Source organism: Lethenteron reissneri, chromosome 10, assembly GCF_015708825.2.
Source record: "Lethenteron reissneri isolate LAM-NWPU_2019-01 chromosome 10, ASM1570882v1, whole genome shotgun sequence".
Taxonomy (NCBI): domain Eukaryota; kingdom Metazoa; phylum Chordata; class Hyperoartia; order Petromyzontiformes; family Petromyzontidae; genus Lethenteron; species Lethenteron reissneri.
The window spans coordinates 5,462,014-5,487,383 of record NC_083788.1 but is presented as its reverse complement, the minus strand read 5'-3'; the positions used below and the strand labels follow the sequence as shown (position 1 = coordinate 5,487,383).

Genomic DNA, 25,370 nt, shown 5'->3' with positions numbered 1-25,370 from the left:
GCGGGGCTACACAGATAGTGGGCGGGGCCACCGGAATAGTGGGCGGGGCCAGCAGGATAGTGGGCGGAGCTACACTGATAGTGGGCGGGGCCACCTGGGTAGTAGGCGGGGCCACACTGATAGTGGGCGGGGCCACCTGGGTAGTAGGCGGGGCTACACTGATAGTGGGCGGGCCACCTGGGTAGTAGGCGGGGCCACACTGATAGTAGGCGGGGCCACCTGGGTAGTAGGCGGGGCCACACTGATAGTAGGCGGGGCCACCTGGGTAGTAGGCGGGGCTACACTGATAGTGGGCGGGGCCACCTGGGTAGTAGGCGGGGCCACACTGATAGTAGGCGGGGCCACCTGGGTAGTAGGCGGGGCTACACTGATAGTGGGCGGGGCCACCTGGGTAGTAGGCGGGGCTACACTGATAGTGGGCGGGGCCACCCGGGTAGTAGGTGGGGCCACACTGATAGTAGGCGGGGCCACCTGGGTAGTAGGCGGGGCCACACTGATAGTAGGCGGGGCCACCTGGGTAGTAGGCGGGGCTACACTGATAGTGGGCGGGGCCACCTGGGTAGTAGGCGGGGCCACACTGATAGTAGGCGGGGCCACCTGGGTAGTAGGCGGGGCTACACTGATAGTGGGCGGGGCCACCTGGGTAGTAGGCGGGGCTACACTGATAGTGGGCGGGGCCACCCGGGTAGTAGGTGGGGCCACACTGATAGTAGGCGGGGCCACCTGGGTAGTAGGCGGGGCCACACTGATAGTGGGCGGGGCCACCCGGGTAGTAGGCGGGGCCACCTGGGTAGTAGGCGGGGCTACATTAATAACGGGGTGGATATGAAACTGCAGGGAGTTCGGTTCCAGAGGTCTGTTCGTAAGTCGATCTGTTCGTAAGTCCCAAATTTACTCCTATCGATTCCAAACACATTGTGCTACGGGCATGGACACCAAACACGGGGGATGGCTTTTAAAGTTGTATAATTCTCCTGTAGATATAGATGCCGACTGGTTTTTCACGTTCATGCAGATGTAGATGCCACGACCGCGGTTGAACTTACGACTCTCGCTCCGAACGGGCGACTGGACATACGCACAGGTTTGTTCGTATCTCTGTAAGTTCGTATGTCGAGTGTTCGTAAGTAGAGGAGTGCCTGTATACAACATTTTTTTTTGCTGTTTTTTCAGAAGTAACGTGGAAATTTCGATTTAAAGCTTTCGTGACTGCAGGGATTCATCTTCTTGGTTCTTTCGGTAAAGTCATGTAGAAGGGAAGTAATAAAATAATAAAAATAAAACATAATAAAATAATATAATATAATAATATAATATAATAATATAATATATTTTATTTTATTATGTTTTATTTTTATTATTTTATTATTTCCCTTCTACGTGACTTTACCGAAAGAACCAAGAAGATAACGTGGAAATGTACAGCAGGCAAACAACACTCGAAACGCGTTATGTTGATTCTAAATGTGGAGGGGAAAAACCGGAGGACCCGGAGAAAAATCCACGCGACCACGGGGAGAACATGCAAACTCCAAAGGGGCCGTACATAAATGACGTCACGCACCTGGGGGGGGGGGGGGGGGTCAGACATTTGTGACGATGTGTGACGAGGGGAGCGGGGGGTTTGAGAAATGTGACGTCACATCAAAATGGGCAACTTTAAATAAATATAGACAACACGTTCTACTTAATTAAATAGACTTTTTAATAAATGTTTTCTCCTACAACATCAGAGTGCAGCGCCACATTAAATACGCACTACAATGACAATAGTTTAAAGCGATTTGAAGCATTTTTTTTGGGGGGGGGGGGGCAGAGCTTTGTGACGTCATATTTGAGGGGGGGGGTCTGACTTTTTGTGACGCCGTGTGACGAAGGGGGGGGGGGGGGGTAAAAAATCGTCCAAAATCGCGTGACGTCATGTATGGGCGGCCCCAAATGTACTGGCATAATCAGGGTTGGGATCGGACCCGCGACCTCCTGAAAACCAGGCAAGGTGGTTAACATCTCCTAGCCACCGTAATGGGCGTGGCAATCAGCTCACCGTGTGTCCGGGTTGAGTCTTCATATTCTTAGGTTTTATCGGTAAAGTCACGTTGGTAAAAAATTGAAATTAATAAAAGTAAAATAAAAATATCTCTTGAAATCTCTCATTTACCTGATACAGCTATCGTGCTGTGACGGTTCCACCTGAAGACGGAAGCTTGTGTTGCCTCCGAAACGTCGTGATTTTTTTTTAATTTTTATTTTACTTTTATTAATTTAAATTTTAAATTTTTACCTACGTGACTTTACCGAAAAAACCTAATAATATGAATCATTGCAGTCACGAAAGCTTCAAATCTAGAACGGGTTGAGTCTCCCAGATATTTGGTGGCTTCGTCCTCTTAATCTCAATCGCTCCGAACTCAATATAATTAATAGAACCACTACGTTGAAAACCCAACAGTGACTATTGTCCTTTGTGTAAACTATTCCTTGCCATAGCAATGTGGAATTGCCACCACTGTCCAACGCTGGGTTGAGACTTTGAGGCAATTTCATTGTAAAATAAAAAATAAAAAAAACATCTGACAAAATTGTCATCGTCATCGTAAATAAATAAAGTAAAATGATTATAATATTTTAGTTGCCAGACTTGTCTCCATATCTCACGAGACGCGTTAACTTGATTAACATCACATTCTTAGGTTTTTTTCGGTAAAGTCACGTAGGTAAAAGATTAAAATTAATAATAGTAAAATAAAAATAAAATTATATGATTTTATTTTTATTTTATTTTACTTTTATTAATTAAATTTTTTTACCTACGTGACTTTACCGAAAAAACCTAAGAATATGAATCCTTGGAGTCACGAAAGCTTCAAATCTAGAATTGATTAACATCGATCGCTCTTCGCTTTCTCTCACCTCATTAATTCAACTTCATCTGCTCCATCTTTTTGGTTCTTTCGGTAAAGTCACGTAGAAGGGAAATAATAAAATAAAAAAATAAAACATAATAAAATACAATTCTCACGACGTTTCGGCCACAACGCAAGCAGCCGTCCTCAGGTGAAGACCAGGTCTGTCGGAAAGACAGCGTCAGACGCTGCCTCCCCGACGTGACTTTATCGAAAGAACCAAGAAGATGAATCCCTGCAGTCACAAAAGCTTTAAATCGAAATTCATCTGTTTCGTTGACCTCCTGACCTCCGTCTACTGTAGGCCCCGACTCATCCCTCCACCTCTTCTGCCAGGCTGTTCTGCACCACCTCATCCGCCTTCATCTCGCCACGCTCCACCTCCTCTGACCTCACCTCCATCTCCTCCACTGCCTCCTGCTACCTCCTCCTCCACACCAACCGTCCATGCCTCCTCCTCTTCCTCCGACATCTCTGTAACCCGTCCACTTCACTTCCTTTCTCAACATCCTCCACCTCCTATCGCCTTGTTACTCCTCCACCTCATTCACCTCCTTCACCGTCCATTCTCACCTCCACCCCATCTCCTTATCCACCTCGTCAATATCCCTTCTGCTACTCGTCTATTTCCAGCACCTCTTCTCAACCACCCACGCTCGCACCCTCCTGCTGCAACTCTCCTCTACCCCTCTTCTACCCCCATGCACCTCCCATCCTCCACATTTCTCTTCCACCTTTAACTTCCACCTCCCATTCCCTCCATTCATCTCTCTACCTACATCTCCTCTAAATCTTCTGCCCCTCCACCCTCCTCCTCCATCATCATCATCATCTTCATCTCTCTCATAAGTCTTCCATATATTTGTTTCCCTTGTCTCTCCACCACCTACACCAATGGAACCTCATTTGCCAGTAAAAATATGATAATTGTTTTTTTACCCTTCTATCTGGCAACAAAAAAAGGTGTCAGTTTAGTTGCCAGATAGAAGGGTAAAAGACCAATTATCTCCACCACCCCTTCAACACCATTTCTACATCCTCTTCCACCTCTTCTTCCTCCTCCTCCACCTCTTCCTCCTCCACCACCACCTCGTGCACCCATCCGCTAAACCCCGGCCGCACCGGCATCACAGATGTCCCGCCAGATCTGCGCCGTCGCTTGCCGGGGCAGCAGTGCATTCCTAGGCGGCAGCGTCGCCTTCACCTGCATCGTCTCCTGCATCGTCTTCATCGTCTCCTTCATCGTTATCGTCGACCCGCCCGAGGCCCAGGCGCGCCTCTCGGCGTCCGTGAGGGCCCTCCACGCGTGAGGGCCCTTCAGGAGGAAGAGGGCTCCGTGGGCGTACGAGTAGTAGGCCGCATCCAGGCCTCCCCCGGGGTGGTCCCCGCCTGGGCCCAGCAGGGCCGGGAACACGGAGCGCAGGGCCCGCGGAGGGCCTGGGGACACGCGGCCCAAGCGCACGTTGAACACCGTCACCTGGGGACGGCGAGAGGCGAGGGGTGCGGGGGGGTGGGGGACGTCGGGAAGAGAAGTGGGGGGACGGGGGAACGAGTCAACGGTTGGCTACGTACGGTGCTAAAGAATTCTCACGACGTTTCGGCCACAACGCAAGCAGCCGTCCTCAGGTGAAGAACAGGGCTGTCGGAAAGACAGCGTCTGAATGTTGGAATTTCCACCACTGTCTGAATGTTTCAGACGGTCTTCTCGACAGACCTGTTCTTCACCTGAGGACGGCTGCTTGCATTGTGGCCGAAACGTCGTGAGAAATATTTTATTGTTTTATTTTTATTATTTTATTATTTCCCTTCCACGTGACTTTACCGAAAGAACCAAGAAGATGAATCCCTGCAGTCACGAAAGCTTTAAATCGAAATGTAGGTACTAAAGAAGTTCAACATAGTGTATATACAAGAGATGTGACAGGAGGTTTGGCAAATAAAACAGCTGTTAAGATGTTAAAACACTAAACATAATCCTTTTTGCAAGCAATCCTGTCTGCGTGAACGACAACGTACTTGCGGTGACCATGCAAACAAAAATCATGCTCTGATCATAATAATACTATGTGCATTGTCTTTGAAACTGATCGGTCCACAGCGCGGAGCCCTTGAAAGTGCGGGGCCCGTAGCTACTACATGTGTATCTGCTACATATGTAGTAGCTACACATGCAGTACACATGTAGTAGCTACTACACATGTAGCTACTACATATGTAGCTTCTACACGTGTAGTAGCTACACATGTAGTACACATGTAGTAGCTACTACACATGTAGCTACTACATGTGTAGTAGCTACACATGTAGTACACATGTAGTAGCTACTACACATGTAGCTACTACACCTGTAGTAGCTACACTAGTAGTAGCTACTACACATGTAGCTACTACACATGTAGTAGTTACACTAGTAGTAGCTACTACACATGCAGTAGCTACACATGTAGTAGCTACTACACATGTAGCTACTACACATGCAGTAGCTACACATGTAGTAGCTACTACACATGTAGCTACTACACATGCAGTAGCTACACATGTAGTAGCTACTACACATGTAGCTACTACACATGCAGTAGCTACACTAGTAGTAGCTACTACACATGTAGCTACTTGTGCTACTAGGATCATCCGGCACTGCGGGGAGTGTAGGGGGTTTGGGTGCGTGGGGGAGATTTGAAGAAACTCACTCCACTCCCTTTGAAGAAGTAAATGTTCTGGTCCCTGCGGTCGAAGTAGGCCGTGTCGAGGGGATACGGGACCCCTGGGAATCCCTCTGAGATGAGTCGGGGGTAGGAGACCCCTTGGGGGTCTCGCACGAAGGCTTGGTCTCGCTCGCTGTCGTAGCGCCAGTAATAGGACCCTACAAAGACAACGATCACCCTTTATAGCCTTTAGCTATAGACTGTTGGGACAAGTGCTGTTCCTGAGTAGCACATATGAAGGGCTGGAACGGCACACGAGGGGGTGGGTGGGCCAGCACCACGCACGGCCGCCTTTGTCTCCCTCGTGGCGATGTTTTTACGCACCGCGCCAGGTACTCATTTGAGGCTGAGTCGACCTAGGGGAGGCCCAGGACCGGTTCAGATAATCGTCGCTGGGTGTTCGCCGTGAGCGGGAATCGAACCCGGGTTCGTAGCGCAGCGCTCTAACCGCTACACTACCGCTCCCCACAATACACACAGACACACAGGAACATACCGATACAGATACACACACAGGCACACACCGAGACACACAGACACAGGCACACGTTAAACACTCTTGCACACGTGCAACGACGTTACACCAACGTACATGTGACGGACGCTCGTATTCACGCAAACAAATATATAAACACAAATACGTTTGCCCCAAGTATGATTGAACAGACTGTTGGTGGCAGGGCAAAGATCGGTAGGCGAGAACCGATTTAGTCCGACGGCGCACGAGGGGGCGGTGTAGCCAGCACCACGCCCGGCCGCCTTTGTGATGTTGAAGATGATAGCGATGCTGCTGCTGATGGTGATGATGATTATAATAATCTTGATGATGATGCTGGTGCTGATGATGATGAGAATAATCTTGATGATGATGATGAGAATAATATTGATGATGATGATGCTGCTGGTGCTGATGATGAGAATAATCTTGATGATGATGATGGTGCTGGTGTTGATGATGATGATAAAAATCTTGATGATGATGCTGCTGCTGATGATGAGAATAATCTTGATGATGATTATGGTGCTGCTGCTGATGATGAGAATAATCTTGATGATGATGCTGCTGCTGCTGCTGCTGATGATGATGATGAGAATAATCTTGATGATGATGCTGCTGCTGATGATGAGAATAATCTTGATGATGATGATTGTGCTGGTGTTGATGATGATGATGATGATAATAATCTTGATGATGATGCTGCTGCTGCTGATGATGAGAATAACCTTGATGATGATGATTGTGCTGGTGTTGATGATGATAATAACCTTGATGATGATGATGGTGCTGGTGGTGGAGCGGCTGGTGCTACGAAAAGCGGCGACCCGAGTTCGATTCCCGCTCACGGCTAACCACCAGTGACGTTTATCTGAACCGGCCCTGGGCCTCCCCTAGGTCGACTCGGCCTCAAATGAGCGCCTGGTGTAGCGGCGTGTAAACACTCGGGAGACAAAGGCGGCCGGGCGGTGCTCGCCAACGGCACTTTCCCCAACAGTCTGCTGAGGCTATACGGGAGGTCTTTGCCTTCACGTACGAATGCTGTGTGCGCGCGCACGTGTCTATACCCGTGCGTGTACGCCTTGTTCCGGCAGTGTCACCCCCCCACCCCCCGCCATCTGTATCTGTATCAAGAAATCACAATTCACGTCCTTGGCGAGAGCACAAACGGCTGGATTCCTATCAACTCATTAATCGCAGCGAGCCTCCGTCGAGTAGCATATTACAGCTCGCACTCGTGCGTCCCTTTCATTCCGACCGTATAATACGTTCTGCTGATGACTCTCCATTCAGCGGACAGCGGCCACACGTAACGCTCTAAATACCAATGCGCTCGTGTTTGTCCGAGTTCGATTCCCACTCACGGTCAACATCAGCGACGATTCATGATTATCTGAGCTGGTCCTGAAGCCAGACACGGACAGACACAAAGACAAAGATCCCCCGTATAGCCTTAACACGCTGTAGGACTTTGCTGTTTTTTCCAGGATTTTTTTTATGTTGCGTGTAGTCATTTTGAAGATGTTTTCTTGTTCATGTTTTTTGTTTTGTTGCGGTTGCACCCGAGTCAAGAGCCGCATGGCTCACAGGGTTATACCTCTTCTTCTTGGTTCTTTCGTTAAAGTCACGCAGAAGGGAAATAATAAAATAATAAAATTAAACATCATAAAATAATAATTCCCATAAATATGCTAAATTCCTCTTGATATGCAAATTCCTTTGTCAAGGCGCTCTTCCCCCTCCAACCCATATTATATATATATACGCTGCCAAGCCTGTTGGTGTTCATTCAGACGCTGTCTTTCCGACAGACCTGTTCTTCACCTGAGGACGGCTGCTTGTGTTGTGGCCGAAACGTCGTGAGAATTATTTTATCATGTTTTATTTTTATTACTTTATTATTTCCCTTCTACGTGACCACTTTACCGAAAGAACCAAGAAAGATGAATCCCTGCAGTCACGAAAGCTTTAAATCGAAATTTAGGGTTATACCTAATAAATGAAATGAAACTGAAATGTACGGGCAAGTGCTGTTAGCGAGACACAGGCACACACACACACACGGAAACCCCGGTGACGATGGTGATGATGGTGATTCATAATCAACTTTTTTGGGTTTAGATCGCGTTATTTATAAATGTGTCGTAACCCTCCACCACCCGACACGGCCAATCAGTAAAAAAGTGTCACGTTGACAAAAGACAAATAGTTCACTGCTTTAGCCCACCGGTGTGTTGAAGCGTGAAACCACAACATTTACAATTTGAGTACGACGTTTCGCTGGTAATCGCATCCAGCATCATCGGGCAATCTATATATATAAAATCGTGAATGTCTGTCTGTCCGTCTGTGTGTGTGTGTGTGGATTTCGGACCATACGCACTTTCATTGGACGGCGGTTGCCCCTGGCAACGGCTAGCGACGCCTTCGCCGCTTCATTGGACCTGGCAACGGCTAGCGACGCCTTCGCCAAGGGCTGCAGTTTCATTGGACGGCGGTTGCCCCTACCAACGGCTAGCCACGCCTTCGCCACTTTCATAGGCTCCGTAAATAATTAAATAATAGCCATTACACAGTATTGTTGGAGCGCTGAGGGGGGGGGGGGGAAGGCACGCCACCCGTACCCTGCCTCTGCCGGGTGGACAATTTAGGCGAGGCCGCAGGCTCTGCACGCTACTAGGCCTCGACACCCACCACGCCACTCTGAGGTAAATTCATCAAAGTTTTTCCTACTCTTCACTCCACCCCCACCACAATGTGTGCAATTAATATTACTTTTAAACCCAACGCGCCAACAATCAATTACTTAAATGTTCACTGTACAAATAGTCATTAAGCTGGGTCAGCGCACTGCCAGTCTATCATGTAGACTGTAGCCTGCTTATTAAGCTCGGTGAGCGTACTGCCACTCTATCATGTACACTCTAGCCTGCTTATGAAGCTGATTGCGTGTACTGGCAGTCTATAATGTGGACTGTAGCCTGGTTATTATAATCGATTCTTTATATGTTCTTTGTACAAATAGTCATTAAGCTGGTTGAGCGACCCCAGTTCGATTCCAACTCACGCCCACCACCGCTGACGATTATTTGAAACGGACCTGGCCCTCCCCTAGGTCCACTCAGCCTCAAACGCGTAACTGCTGTCGTGTGTGAACATCGTCACTGGGGAGACAAAGGCGGCCGGGCATCGTGGATCCAAGTCCCGGGCGAAGCCGGGTCATGTGTATGTGTGTATGTGTTCATGTGTATGTCTGTGTGTCTATGTATGTGTGTATGTATGTGTGTGTATGTGTTTGTGTGTGTGTGTATGCATGTGGGTTTTTTTCTATGTCTTTATGTGTATGTCTGCGTGTCTGTATGTATGTGTGTATGTACGTGTGTGCATGTGCTTGTGTGTATGTATGTGTGTGTCTATGTATGTGTGTATGTGTTTCTGTGTATGTATGTGTGTGTATGTATGTGTGTTATGTGTCTGTCTGTGTGTCTGCATGTATGTGTGTGTGTATTGTGTATGTGTTTGTGTGTATGTATGTGTGTGTTTGTGTTTATGTGTATGTCTGTGTGTATGTATGTGTGTGTATGTGTGTGTATGTGTTTGTGTGTATGTGTGTATGTATGTGTGTGTATGTGTTTGTATGTGTTTGTGTGTTTACGCTCGCATTACACAAATGTGTTGCAGGTCTAAGGCGTTCCTCGCACAGCATTGCCGCTTTATTATTTCAGTCGTTTACTGCCTTACGCACCCTGAAAGTCGTGTGTGTCTGCAGCAAGCGCGTGTATGTGTACCTATGGACGCGCGCGCGTGTGTTGTGTAGGGGGAACGGTAGTGTAGTGCTTAGCGTGCTGTCTGTGTCTGTGTGTGTGTGTCTGTGTGTGTGTGTCTGTGTGTGTGTCTGTGTGTGTGCGTGTGTGGTGTGTGGGGAGCGGTAGTGTAGTGGTTAGCGTGCTGTCTGTGTGTCTGTGTGTGTGTGTCTTTCTGTGTGTGTCTGCGCGTGTCTGTGTGTGTCTGTGTGTGTGTCTGTGCGTGTGTGGTGTGTGAGGAGCGGTGGGTGTAGTGGTTAACGCTACGCTGCGCTACAAACCCGGCGAACCGAGTTCCATTCCCGCTCACGGCCACCACCGGTGACGATTATTTGAACCTCCCCTAGGTCGACTCAGCCTCAAACGAGTAACTGGTGTGGCGTATTAACATCGCCACTGGGGAGACAAAGGCGGCCGTGCGTGAGTGGTGAGGGAGGGAGAGTGGTGAGGGAGGGACAGTGGTGACGGAGGGAGAGTGGTGAGGGAGGGACTCAGCCGCAAAACGAGTAACTGGTGTGGCGTATTAACATCGCCACTGGGGAGACAAAGGCGGCCAGCCGTGGTGGATACAAGTCCCGGGCGAAGCCGGGTAGTACAGCTAGTTCTAGTATATAATTACAATAACTCCCCCCTCAAATCTTTGCACCTGATGAGTTAATGATGACGTCACCCTGCTGCTGCTCTATATAAGAACGGGAGACACAGCAGAGCCTCACCATTCTGGCGAATTGCCCGATGATGCTGGATGCAATTACCAGCGAAACGTCGTACTACTCAAATTGTAAATGTTGTGGTTTCACGCTTCAACACACCGGTGGGCTAAAGCAGTGAACTATTTGTCTTTTGTCAACGTGACACTTTTTTACTGATTGGCCGTGTCGGGTGGTGGAGGGTTACGACACATTTATAAATAACGCGATCTAAACCCAAAAACGTTGATTATGAATAATATTCGTCGCGAAAGCCTACGTGTTAAACTGATGATGGTGATGATGATGGTTGTGATGTTGGTCATGGAACCTCTGAAGAAATAGGCGCAGTCCTGGCTCCAGGTCCACGCGTGCACAAAGGCGTCGACACCGCCCGGTGGCAGCCCCCGCCAGCCGGCTGCGATGGGCCGCGGGTCTCCGTAGCGAGTGCGCTGACTGCGGTTCTCGTAGAGCCAGTACCAGGCGGAGCGCAGGAAGAACGTGTTGTAGCGTGGGGGCCCCGTGGGGTCGTCGGGCGAACGGCGGACCCAGTCCAGCACCACGTCAAAGCGCCCCTCGCACACGCCTAGAGGGGGGGGGGGGGTTAAGGAAATGTTAACTTTACTATGGGAACCTCATTTGCCAGTAAAAATATGATAATTGTTTTTTTAGCCTTCTGTCTGGCAACAAAACTGACACCTTTTTACAAGGAGTCACGTTTGCATAGACCGCAATGCCTGCAGTCTTTGAGTTGTGCGCCTTTTGGCGTCATCGGGTCCACCAACCCATGTGAGACTAGGCTCTAAGGAAAGCTGTCTCGGGTGTGGACCAATCAACTTCAAGGACAGTGCACATTATCAGAGTTATGGTCTTTTGTTTGTATTATGACTGCAGGTATTGCGGTCTATGCAAACGTGACTCCTTGTAAAAAGGTGTCAGTTTTGTTGCCAGATAGAAGGGTAAAAAAACAATTATCGAGATGTTAACTTCTAGATTCTTGAAGCTTTCGTGACTGCAAGGAGTCATAGTCTTAGGTTTTTTCGGTAAAGTGACGTAGGTAAAATAATAATAATAATACATAAATATTAAATGACTCAATGAAATCACGACGTTTCGGAGGCAACACAAGTAAGTCTCCGTTTTCAGGTGGGACAGTCAGAGATAAATTTACTGTATCAAGTGAATTTACTGATACAGTAAATTTAGCTGTGACGGTCCCACCTGAAGACGGAGACTTGTGTTGCCTCCGAAACGTCGTGATTTAATTGAGTTATTTTATTTCTAGATTCTTGAAGCTTTCGTGACTGCAAGGATTCATACTCTTAGGTTTTTTTGGTAAAGTCACGTAGGTAAAAAAATTAAAGTTAATAAAAGTAATAATGGAAATAAAATAAAATAATAAATCACGACGTTTCGGAGGCAACACAAGTCTCCGTCATCAGGTGGGACCGTCACAGCTAAAACGTGATAAACACACCATCCTAAAAATACAGCACCATATTTTAACACTGAAGCAGTCACTGACTCGCAACAACTTGCAATAATAAGTGACAGAGTTAATTTCGGGTAAAATCAATGAAAATGGGGTATGCCGATAGCATAAAATGAGATGTGATAGAGCAAATCTGAGATCAGATTTGGAATCGGCACCCTGAAATTATTCTAAAACAGCTGCAAAAGTCCAGGCCAGAATTTTGTTTTTGTTTTTGACCAGTGTAATATGAACGTGTTTAAGCAAACAGATAGTCCACACCGCCGGACAATTTGACTCATTTGAAGGCCAATGTAGACACATTATTATCGAGCCTTCACCCCCTAGCCCCCCGTTTCCTATGCGTACATTGTCAGTACACCCCCCCACACGCACGCGAACGCATTTGGTTTAAACCCCCCCCTCCCCCTCCATGCGTACGCACTGAATGGATGACCCCCAACCATACTCGTTGGTTCGTTCGGTAAAGTAACGTAGGTAAAAAATAAAATAAATCACAACGTTTCGGGCGCAACACAAGCGTCCGTCATCAGGTGACGGATGCTTGTGTTGCGCAAGATTGATTTTATTTTCGTACCTACGTGACTTTATCGAAAGAAGCAAAGAGTATGGATTTCTCCTTCTTGTTTCTTTCGGTAAAGTCACGTAGAAGGGAAGTAATGAAATAATAAAAATAAAACATAATAAAATAAAATAATATAATATTTTATTATGTTTAATTTTTATTATTTTAATAAAAATAAAACATAATAAAATAATATAATATAATATTTTATTATGTTTTATTTTATTATTGTATTACTTATTTTATTACTTCCCTTCTACGTGACTTTACCGAAAGAACCAAGAAGATGAATCCCTGCAGTCACGAAAGCTTTAAATCGAAAAAGTATGGATTTCCTGCAGTCACGAAAGCTTCAAATCAAGATTGACCCCCGAACACATCACGCGTGTGCCCCGTACCCCGTCGCCTCTCGTCCACGCCGCACCCAACCGTGCGTCCTCGTTCCACCATCACGCTCCAACTCATTCATCCTTCTTGAATTTGGAGCTTTCGTGACTGCAGGAATTACTCTATGGTTCTTTTGGTGAAGTCACGTCTAAAGATAAAATAATAAATTAAATAATAACATACGACGTTTCGATTGCAACACAAGCAACTTACTTTACCAGGCGTGCTTCGTATTCATTGACATGTTAATTTTTTCTCTAACCCCTCCAACTCTCTCTGACACCGTCCCCTCTGTCTATTTAAGGCCTCGCCACAGAGACGATCTCCCTCTCTGTGCCTGTGTTACTCTCTCTATGTATCTTGGTGATATCTGTCTGCCTATATGTCTGTCTATAGTTTTCTGGTTAAAATGTTTGTTGCTATTTCATTTATACTTGATGATGATTGCTTGTGTTGCAATCGAAACGTCGTATGTTATTATTTAATTTATTATTTTATCTTTAGACGTGACTTTACCGAAAGAACCATAGAGTCATTCCTCCTTCACCGACCCGCTGGGAAATCACGCGGCTCCATTCCCAGCCTCACCGTCCCTCCATCCGTGCCACCGTCACCTCCGCCGTGGATGGCGCGTCTGTGATTATGATGATGGTAGTGGTGGTGATGTTGGTAATCGTGATGATGTTGGTGAAGGTGATGTTGGTGGTGATGTTGGTGGTGATGGTGATGTTGGTGATCGTGATGATGATAGTGAAGGTGATGTTGGTGATCGTGATGATGATGATAGTGAAGGTGATGTTGGTGTTGGTGATCGTGATGATGATGATAGTGAAGGTGATGTTGGTGGTGATGTTGGTGATGGTGATGTTGGTGATGTTGGTGATGTTGGTGATGGGGATGTTGGTGATGTTGGTGATGTTGGTGATGGTGATGTTGGTGATGTTGGTGATGGGGATGTTGGTGATGTTGGTGATGGTGATGTTGGTGATGTTGGTGGTGTTGGTGATGTTGGTGATGTTGGTGATGTTGGTGATGGTGATGTTGGTGATGTTGGTGATGTTGGTGATGTTGGTAATGGTGGTGATGTTGGTGATGTTGGTGATGGTGATGTTGGTAATGGTGGTGATGTTGGTGATGTTGGTGATGGTGATGTTGGTGATGTTGGTGATGTTGGTGATGCTGATGTTGGTGGCATCGCGTCTCACTGTAGAGGTGCTGGACGGCGCGTCTATGATGATGATGGTAGTGATGGTGATGTTGGTGGTGATGTTGGTGATGGGGATGTTGGTGATGTTGGTGATGTTGGTGATGGTGATGTTGGTGATGTTGGTGGTGTTGGTGATGTTGGTGATGTTGGTGATGTTGGTGATGGTGATGTTGGTGATGTTGGTGATGTTGGTGATGGTGATGTTGGTGATGTTGGTGATGTTGGTGATGGTGGTGATGTTGGTGATGTTGGTGATGGTGATGTTGGTGATGTTGGTGATGGTGATGTTGGTGATGTTGGTGATGTTGGTGATGGTGATGTTGGTGATGTTGGTGATGTTGGTGATGCTGATGTTGGTGATGTTGGTGATGGTGATGTTGGTGATGTTGGTGATGTTGGTGATGGTGATGTTGGTGATGTTGGTGATGTTGGTGATGCTGATGTTGGTGGTATCGCGTCTCACTGTAGAGGTGCTGGACGGCGCGTCTATGATGATGATGGTAGTGATGGTGATGTTGGTGGTGATGTTGGTGATGGTGATGTTGGTGATGTTGGTGGTGATGTTGGTGGTGATGTTGGTGGTGGTGATGTTGGTGATGTTGGTGATGGTGATGTTGGTGATGTTGGTGATGGTGATGTTGGTGATGTTGGTGGTGATGGTGATGTTGGTGATGTTGGTGGTGATGTTGGTGGTGGTGATGTTGGTGATGTTGGTGATGGTGATGATGGTGATGATGGTGATGTTGGTGGTGATGTTGGTGGTGATGTTGGTGGTGATGTTGGTGATGGTGATGTTGGTGATGTTGGTGATGTTGGTGATGGTGATGTTGGTGATGGTGATGTTGGTGGTGATGGTGATGTTTGTGATGGTTATGTTGGTGATGGTGATGTTGGTGGTGATGTTGGTGATGTTGGTGGTGATGTTTGTGGTGATGTTGGTGGTGGTGATGTTTGTGATGGTGATGTTGGTGATCTCGGTGATGTTGCTGATGTTGGTGATGGTGATGTTGGTGATGTTGGTGGTGATGTTGGTGATGTTGGTGGTGATGTTGGTGATGTTGGTGATGTTGGTGGTGATGTTGGTGATGTTGGTGGTGTCGCGTCTCACCGTAGAGGTGCTGGACGGCGCGTCTGTGATGATGATGGTAGTGATGGTGATGTTGGTGGTGATGTTTGTGATGGTGATGTTGGTGATGGTGATGATGGTGATGTTGGTGGTGATGTTGGTGGTGATGTTGGTGGTGATGTTGGTGATGTTGGTGATGGCGGTGATGTTGGTGATGTTGGTGATGGTGATGGTGGTGATGTTGGTGATGTTGGTGATGTTGGTGATGGTGATGTCACCTCTCACCGTACAGGTGCTGCACGGCACGTCTGTCCTCGGGGTGCAGCTCACAGACCTCCCCCTCGGCCCCCCCCTCGCCCTCCCCCCCGGCCCCCCTCCCGGCCCCCCCCTCCCCCCCGCCGGCCCCTCCCCCGGGGTACTCGGGCAGCATCACGGAGCCGCGCAGCAGCGCGTGGCGCAGCCCCAACACGTGACCGATCTCGTGCACGGCCACCTGGCGCACAGAGACAAAGGTCCCCCGTGTAGCCCTTGGCGCACTGTTGGGCAAGTGCTGCAAAGCGAGCAGCACCTATGATAGAGACAAAGGTCCCCCGTGTAGCCCTTGGCGCACTGTTGGGGCAAGTGCTGCAAAGCGAGCAGCACCTATGATAGAGACAAAGGTCCCCCGTGTAGCCCTAAGCACACTGTTGGGGCAAGTGCTGTAAGCGAGCAGCACCTATGATAGAGACAAAGGTCCCCCGTGTAGCCCTTGGCGCACTGTTGGGGCAAGTGCTGCAAAGCGAGCAGCACCTATGATAGAGACAAAGGTCCCCCGTGTAGCCCTTGGCGCACTGTTGGGGCAAGTGCTGCAAAGCGAGCAGCACCTATGATAGAGACAAAGGTCCCCCGTGTAGCCCTAAGCACACTGTTGGGGCAAGTGCTGTAAGCGAGCAGCACCTATGATAGAGACAAAGGTCCCCCGTGTAGCCCTTGGCACACTGTTAGGGCAAGTGCTGCAAGCGAATAGCACCTATGATAGAGACAAAGGTCCCCCGTGTAGCCCTTGGCGCACTGTTGGGGCAAGTGCTGCAAGCGAATAGCACCTATGATAGAGACAAAGGTCCCCCGTGTAGCCCTTGGCGCACTGTTGGGGCAAGTGCTGCAAGCGAATAGCACCTATGATAGAGACAAAGATCCCCCGTGTAGCCCTTGGCGCACTGTTGGGGCAAGTGCTGCAAGCGAATAGCACCTATGATAGAGACAAAGGTCCCCCGTGTAGCCCTTAGCAGACCCTTGGGGCAAGTGCGGCAAGCGAGCAGCACCTATGATAGAGACAAAGATCCCCCGTGTAGCCCTTAGCACACTGTTAGGGCAAGTGCTGCTAGCGAGTAGCACCTATGATAGAGACAAAGATCCCCCGTGTAGCCCTGGGCACACTGTTGTGGCAAGTGCTGCAAAGCGAGCAGCACCTATGATAGAGACAAAGGTCCCCCGTGTAGCTCTAAGCACACTGTTGGGGCAAGTGCGGCAAGCGAGCAGCACCTATGAAGGCCGGCACGGCACATGAGGGTGTGGCGTGACCAACACCACGCCCGGCCGCCTTTGTCTCCCCAGTGGCGATGTTTGCACACCACCGCACCAGGTACTGATTTGAGGCCGAGTCGACCTCGGGGGAAGCCCAGCGCCCGATTCAGATAACCGTCAGCGGTGTCGACCGTGAGTGGGAATCGAACTCGGGTCGCCGGGTTCCGATGCGCAGCGTCGCGCTAACCGCTGCGCCACCGCTCCCCGCGCGCGCGCGTTGTGTCTCTGTCGCTCACCTTGAGCAGGCTGATGCCCCGGGCCTCCCCGAGGCCCCTGAAGTCCTCATCGTCGTCAAAGTGGACGTCCCCCAGAGTCCAGGCGTGGGCCACCTCGCGGCCCCAGCCGTCAAAGGCATGCGGGCAGCCCAGGTGGCGGCCTGGGGTGGGGAGGGGTGGTCACAGTCAGGGGATGGTCACGTGGGGTGTGGTGGTCACGTGGGGTGTGGTGGTCACGGTGAGGGGATGGTCACGTGGGGTGTGGTGGTCACGTGGGGTGTGGTGGTCACGGTCAGGGGATGGTCACGTGGGGTGTGGTGGTCACGGGATCGTCACGGGGGGTGTGGTAGTCACGAGCAAGGCGGTAGTCACCCACGGGGGAGGAGCCCTCACCCGTGCCAAACCCCAAGCGGATGTCCACGTCTCCGGGCGGGGACGTGAGGTCCTCCTTGAAGACGAGCGGAGCCACCTCGCTCCACATGCGGAACGCGAGGCGCACCACGGCCCTCTGCTCCACAACGCTCAGCCTCGTGCTGAAGCCTTCGCTCAGGAGCCTCCAGCGCACCACGCGGGCCGCGAAGGCGGCCGCCGGCGGCGGCGCGGCCTCCCCCCCCTCCTCCTTCTCCTCCTCCTCGGGAGAGGCCCTGGAGGTCGACGCGAGCCCCCCGGGACCGTCGACCGGGCCCCGGAGGTCGCGACGTCGCCTCGTCTCGAACTCGTGGAGGCGACGAGGGAGGCGGCGTTTGGGACGTGACGGGAGGGCCCGCCTCGAGCGCCCGGCGCTGCGGGCGACGTCAGATTTGGTGGTGGTGGTGGTGATGGTGGTGGTGGTGGTGATGAAGGGAGGTGACGTGGGGCGGTTGGTGATGGTGGTGGTGGTGTCGGTGGAGGGACGTAGCGTGGATGCGTTGGTGGTGGTGGTGTTCATGATGGTGGTGATGGTGGTGGTGGTCATGAAGGCAGGTGACGTGGAGCGGTTGGTTATGGTGGTGGTGTCGGTGGAGGGACGTAGCGTGGATGCGTTGGTGGTGGTGGTGGTGTTCATGATGTTGGTGGTGGTGGTGGTGGTGATGAAGGGAGGTGACGTGGAGCGGTTGGTGACGGTGGTGATGAAGGCAGGTAACGTGGAGCGGTTGGTGATGGTGGCGGTGGTGATGGAGTGATGTAGCGTGGATGCGTTGGTGATGATGGTGGTGGTGTCCATGATGTTGGTGGTGGTGGTGATGAAGGCAGGTGACGTGGAGCGGTTGGTGATGGTGGTAGTGTCGGTGGAGGGACGTAGCGTGGATGCGTTGGTGATGATAGTGGCGGTGGTGATGAAGGCAGGTGACGTGGGGCGGTTGGTGATGGTGTTGCCAGAAGTGTGAGTGGTTGTGGAGATTTTGGGGTTGATGGTGGTTGTGGTGGTGGTTGTGGTTGTGGTGGTTTGAGTGTTCGGCACGAGCGGCGTGGATGGTGAATGAGTGCGGCTTCGGTCGTAGGCCGTGAGGTTCTTGTTGGCTGTCGTGGTGGTGGTGGTGGTGGAGAAACGTGGCGCGGATGTGTTGGTGGCGTTAATGATGTTGGCGGTGGTGATGAAGGGAGGTGACGCGGAGTGGTTGGTGATGGTGTTGGCAGGAGTGTGAGCCCTCGCGGAGATGCTGGGGGTGATGGTGGCTGTGGTGGAAGCCGGTGATGTGGAGGTGTTCGCGATTATGGTGACGGAGGGAGGCGATGGGGAGGTGATGGTATTGGGGTCGGTGGTCGTGGCAGCGGTGGCGGTGGTTGAGGTATGTGGCGTAGCGGTGGTGTTCACTGCGGAGGAAGACGGTGTGGAGGTGTTCGTGATAGTGTTGGGGGTGACGTTAACGGTGGATGTGGTGGAGGTGATGGTGGAGGTGGTGGCGGTCGCTTCGCTGGAGGAGATCGAGGCGGCAAACCGATCAGCTGCAGGAAGGCGGGAGAGTCGGTGTCAGCGGAACGCAGCGACGGCAAAAGTGGAGCAACGAGACCTTTCGATCGTCCACACATCCAGCAACATCGCAGGTGACATTGGAAACAAAGACAAAGGCAAAGACAAAGATCTCCCCGTATAGCCTGTGACAAGTGCTGTTAGCGAGTAGCACCCCAATCACCTGCTGCCTCTCCGGTCTGCCTGTCGGGGACACCGCAACGCGGCTGGCTCATCGCCTCCCTGGTCCCGGGGTCCAGGAGGCCCGTGACCTCGAGGCCGTGCGCCGCCTGGAACCTGCGCAGGGCATCGGCCACGGCTGGGCCTACGCCGACGAAGAACGCCACCCCCGCTCGCCCCCCCGCTCGCTCGCCCCGCCGTGACGCCTCCTCTTGGGGCCCGGCACCCGCCTCGGCTCCCCAAGCGGGCAGCTCTGCGGAGTCCGAGTGGGCTGGCTCCGAGTCGGGCTCCACGGGGAGTTCGTCCGGGACGGGGTTGGCAAAGTCGAGGTCATCCCAGGGGGCGGTGGCGGGGTCGGCGTCAGCGTGTCCAGAGCCCTCTCTCCACGGCACGGGGTCCAGCCAGCCGTACCGAGCCAGGAAGATCTGCCCGCGAACAAGTTCGGAGTTCAGATCGCGATTGTTTGGCTTTTGGAGATCACATCTCTCGAAGTGCCCACGTGACGGCATCATTGTTGTTCGCAAAGGCAGTCGACACGGTATGTGAATATAGGGTTTGATTGCGAGAGGCGGAATTTGGTCAAATTAACGCGATCTGACCCAAAAAAAAACTTTATTATAAATCGGCATATTTCATTTCGCGTGGTGTCGAAATGTTACGTATCAAGCACCGGCTATAGTAGGGGTGGTGGGTGGGGTGGGTGGGGTGGGTGGGGTGGGTGGGGGTGGGTCGAACCTTGACCCTTGCTCCTCACCTGAGCTGCGCGTGCAGAGATGGGCGGTCTCGGAGGTCGCAGGCCAAGACGGAGCCCTCGGAGCTCACTCAGATCCCTGCCTAGGCCTGGGGCCGCGTTGTCAGCGGCCCCCGGGGTCGAACCCAGACCCGGTAGGAGGAGCAGGAGGAGTAGGGGGGGCAGGCAGGAGGCGCCGAGGGAGGCCCAGCAGAGGCTCGAGTCGCGACGAGACATGAGGTCACGTGGAGGTGGTGGAGGCCCCGTGTGTAGTGTTGAACTTCTTTCGCACCACCTACGCATTTCACAAGTAGTACTAATCGCATATCTGCATTTCCCATAAATATGCTAAATTCCTCTTGATATGCAAATTATTTTGTCAAGGCGCACTTCCCCCCTCCATCCCAGCTTAAATAGTCGCTCCAAGCCTGGAGTGTGTCATTCAGACTCTGTCTTCTCGACAGACCTGCTCTCCACCTGAGGACGGCTGCTTGCGTTGTGGCTGAAACGTCGTGAGAATTATTTTATAATGTTTTATTTTTATTATTGTATTATTTCCGTTCTACGTGACTTTACCGAAAGAACCAAGAAGAGGACCTTCTTGGTTCTTTCGGTAAAGTGACGTAGAAGGGAAATAATAAACAAAATAAAACATAATAAAATACAATACAATGTTTTTTATTATTATTATTATTTCATTATTCCCCTTCTACGTGACTTTACCGAAAGAACCAAGAAGATGAATCGCTGCAGTCACGAAAGCTTTACATCGAAATTTTTTTCGCACCGTACGCAGCCGACCGCCTTGATCGGAGGCGCGGGAGAAGAGACAATAAACTAAAGATAACAAGCAGATCTTAAGAATTCTAGATTTGAAGCTTTCGTGACGCCAAGGATTCATATTGTTAGGTTTTTTTCGGTGAAGTCACGTAGGTAAAACATTAAAATTAATAAAAGTAAAATAAAATAAAAATCACGACGTTTCGGAAGCAACACAAGCTTCCACCTGAAGACGGAAGCTTGTGTTGCTTCCGAAGCGTCGTGATTTTTATTTTATTTTACTTTTATTAATTTTAATGTTTTACCTACGTGACTTTACCGAAAAAACCTAAGAATATGAAAAAGATCTTAAGAAATTAGTCTGTCAATCTAGATGATGATGATGATTTAAAAGTGCAGAGTTGCAGTGGTTCCCTAAAATCGGAAGGAAGAGCGTTCCAGACGGCCGCAGAAGCGTCGTCTAAAAGCGCCGCGCGATGCGGTGACCACGGCCGTCTCTGTCCGATGGCTCGCAGACAAAAGCCGCCGCTCTGCTGCTGCTGCGGGGATGATCACCGGAGTTCGCGTGCTGGTGGTTTGTGCTTCTTGACGAGATCAGCAGCAGGGCGTTGTGGTTCATTTGTGGCAAGCACTTCGTGTGCAACGAGTGCTACTTTAATACTTTAAACGCACGAAGCTCATTGTTATCGCAGCATCTCAGTGTTGTGTGTGTGTGTGTGTGCGCGCGTGCATGTGGCCGTCGATTCCCGCTCACAGCCAACGACACAAGTCACGATGATTTGAACCGGTTCGTAGCGCAGCGCGCTAACCGCTGCGCCACCGCTCCTCCACACTCACGACAACAACAACTACAGTAATTCTAGATTTGAAGCTTTCGTGACTGCAAGGATTCATATTCTTAGGTTTTTTCGGTAAAGTCACGTAGGTAAAAAATTAAAATTAATAAAAATAAAATAAAATTAAAATAATCACGACGTTTCGGAGGCAACACAAGCTTCCGTCTTCAGGTGGAACCGTCACAGCACGATAGCTGTGACGGTAGCTGATACAGCTATCGTGCTGTGACGGTTCCAACCTGAAGACGGAAGCTTGTGTTGCCTCCGAAACGTCGTGATTTTTATTTTACTTTAATTAATTTTAATTTTTTACCTACGTGACTTTACCGAAAAAACCCGAAGAATATAACAACAATTTTGACGACGACCAAACAACCACGCACACGGCGGTGGCGCATTGTTGGGATCTGGGAATGAAGTGCGCCACTTTTGCAAACGGTCATTCATCCTTTATCGATCGCAGCTGTGAACGAGTGATTGCCGATGCTAGTTGCTGGCCGCCTGGCGTCACGAACGCTTGGGCTCATGTGCTCGGCAGCGGCGCAAACGCGCGCGTGCAGGCGATGGCACGTGGGCAGCAAAACAAAGACAAAGATCCCCCGAGTAGCCTTGGCAGATCGTTGGGGCAAGTGCTGCTAGCGAGCACGTATGAAGGGCCGGCACGGCGCACGAGGGGGGTGGGTGGCCAGCACCACGCCCGGCCGCCTTTGTCTCCCCCCGCGGCGATGTTTTTACGCACCGCACCAGGTACTCGTTTGAGGCTGAGTCGACCTAGGAGAGGCCCAGGGCCGGTTCAGATAATCATCATTGGTGTTGACCGTGAGCGTGAATTGAACTCGGGTCGCCAGGTTCGTAGCGCAGCGCTAACCGCTCCACCACCGCTCCCCACACGTGGACACAAATGCGCACACACGCACGCGTCTATACGCGCGAAACGCACCTGATTATGATGATTATGACGATAATCATAAAGTGGTGATGATGGTGGTGTTTGGTGATGGCGATGGCGGTCCTGTTTATGATGATGGCTGTGATATTGATGATGTTAGTGATGCCGCTGCTGATGATGATGGTGGTGGTGAATGTGTCCGTGATGATGGTGTTAGTGATGCTTCTGCTGATGATGATGGTGGTGATGAATGTGTTAGTGATGATGGTGTCAGTGATGCTGCTGATGATGATTATCGTGATGGAAGTCGTGGTGTTCTTGACGATGGTGATGGTGATAGTATTCATTGTGATGGCGATGGTGTGAGTGTGAATGATGATCGTGGTGTTGTTAGTGGTGCGATATGATGATGATGATCATCATCATCATCACCACAGTTATCGTGCTTACTGCTGATGATATAATGGTGATGTGGTGGTATTCGCGATGATGATGATAGTGTTGGTGCCGATGATGACAGTGTTGGTGCTGATAGTGGAAGCATTAGTGACGATAGCTTAAGTGCTGACGACAGTGTAAGTGCTGATCGTGATAGTCTAAGTGATGGTAGTTTGAGTGATGATGATGATGATGATGATATTCTTCTTTGTGCAAATGATAATATAAGTGTTGATGATAGTGTTAGTGGCGGTGATAGCATTAGTGATGGTGGTGTTGGTGCTGCTGCTGCTAATGATGATGGTGGTGTCAGGGACTGACTGACCTGCTCGCTCGCTCGCTTCGCCCACCTCTCCGTTTGCGTCTTCTCGTGACCGGGAGGGTTCGAGAGAAGACGACAAGAAATAAGATGTGTGACGTCACCACACACACACACGTGTAAACACACACGTACACACACACACGTAAATAAAGCCAGGGGTAAACACACACACACACGTGCACACACACACGTGCACACACGCAAACAAAGCCACGCGTAAACACACACGTGCACACACACACACGTACACACAGGCACACGCAGGCTATCAACAGACACACGTACACACAGACATGGGATAACACACCAAATGCAAAGATCCCCCGCATAGCCCTCAACAGACTGTCGGGGCAAGTGTTGTTAACCAGCAGCTATGCAGGCCAGGCACGGCACACGTGGGTTAGGGCCAGGGTGGCTGACACCACGCATAAGGTACTCGTTCGATGCTGAGCCGACCTAGGGGAGGCCCGGAACCGGTTCGCATAATCGTCAGCGGTGTCGGTGGTTGTGAGCGTGAATCGACAGCCACATACAACGCACGCACATGAACTCTCACACGCTTCGGCAATGCATACAGCGACGAGCTCGGTGCAAATAAAGTTTGCGCACAGAAAGCGCATGCCACAGATGAACCACAACACCCTCGCTGGTCTCGTCCAGGAGCACAAACCACCAGCACGCGAACTCCGGGGGTCATCCTCGCATCGCGGGTGCTTTCAGATGCGCTTCTGAGGCCGTCTGGAACGTTCTTCCTTCCGATGTTATGAAGTCACTGGAGCTATGCACTTCTAAATCATCATCTAGATTGGCAAACTCATTTCTTTAGAACTGCTTTTGTTGTGTTGAGTTTGTTGTCCTTCTCCTGCTCCTCCGATGAGCACGGTTGGCGATGTGCGGTGCGAAAGAAGTTCAACATACACATGTACCTCGCTGATCTCGTCCAGGAGAATAAACCACCAGGCACGCGAACTCCGGGGGTCACCCTCGCAGCAGCAGCAGCAGCAGCAGCGGCGGCGGCTTTTGGGCTGCGAGCCATCGAACAAAAAAGACGGTGGTGGTCACCGCATCGCGGGGAGCTTTCAGATGCGCTTCTGCGGCCGTCTGGAACGTTCTTCCCTTCCGATGTTATGAAGCCACTGGGAGCTATCCACCTTTAAAATTGTCATTATGATTGACAAACTCGTTTCTTTAGAACTGCTTCTTGTTGTTGTGTTTAGCTGTCTTTCCACCGCACCTCCGATTAATTAACCGCGGTTGGCTACGTACGGTGCGAAAGAAGTTGAGCATCTATACAATGAGCTTTGAGTTGGTTGGATAAAGTACTCTTAACGATGCAACCTCAGTAACCTCTCTCACGTGGCTAAATAAAGAGCCAATTCGTTCTAAACGATATCTCCAGTCATTAGACCTCCTTTGCCAGTACCAAAATATAATAATAGGGGTTTTCCCCTTTTTTCTGGCAACAAAACTGAAACCTTTTTACAAGGAATCATGTCTGCATTAACCACAATACTTGTGGTCAAAATGCAAACAAAAAACAAACTCTTATAATATAGTGCATTGTCCTTGAAACTGATTGGTCCACACCAGAGACGGCTTTCTTTTGAGCCTTGCCACTATCAAAGTAATGAGGGCTTGATAGTGCGTTGTCTTTGAGCTGTACGCCTTTTGGCGTCTTCTGGTCTAGCACCAATTGAGACGAGGCTCAAGAGAAAGCTGTCTCTGGTGTGGACCAATCAGTTTCAAGCACAATGCATACATTATCAGAGTGTGTTTTTTGTTTGCATTTTGACCACGAGTGTTGTGGTTAATGCAGACATGATTCCTTGTAAAAAGTTTCAGTTTTGTTGCCAGAAAAACGGGGAAACCCTCTATTATGACCTCTCCAGTGTTTAACTAAAATCGACAATAAATCGATCTCTTATTCGTGTTAAATAAAGTGAAGACGACCTCCGCGTTGTGTTTCACTATAACCGGGGTTCCGTAAAGCGACGTCACGTGGGTGAATCTAAACGGGGCTCTCTCTCATCTCCTCCAACAACGCAATTCGAATCAACGCATTCGGCTGAACGCATCGTGACAACTTAAACACAACTCAGTTCGACGCCCTAAACTCCTTCGCTGACACCCAGAGCAGGGCCGGATTGTCCTCGTAGCACAAGTAGCTACATATG

The 25,370-nt window shown here is 50.1% G+C and overlaps 1 protein-coding gene across 1 annotated transcript in view; it reads right to left on the bottom strand.

Annotated features, from left to right (window-relative positions):
* Positions 1-4,008: 4,008 nt before the first annotated feature.
* The window catches only part of LOC133340721 (matrix metalloproteinase-21-like), a 47,441-nt gene continuing 26,079 nt past the window's right edge, over positions 4,009-25,370 (bottom strand). Inside the window, exons 4-12 of the mRNA XM_061549111.1 lie at positions 19,206-19,626; positions 19,011-19,017; positions 17,485-17,735; positions 17,113-17,252; positions 15,717-15,806; positions 15,599-15,647; positions 10,928-11,182; positions 5,594-5,766; positions 4,009-4,380 (exon numbers count right to left, since the gene is read on the bottom strand). Of these exons, the coding sequence (XP_061405095.1) occupies positions 4,009-4,380; positions 5,594-5,766; positions 10,928-11,182; positions 15,599-15,647; positions 15,717-15,806; positions 17,113-17,252; positions 17,485-17,735; positions 19,011-19,017; positions 19,206-19,626 (1,758 nt within the window). The remainder of the gene's footprint in view (positions 4,381-5,593; positions 5,767-10,927; positions 11,183-15,598; positions 15,648-15,716; positions 15,807-17,112; positions 17,253-17,484; positions 17,736-19,010; positions 19,018-19,205; positions 19,627-25,370) is intronic.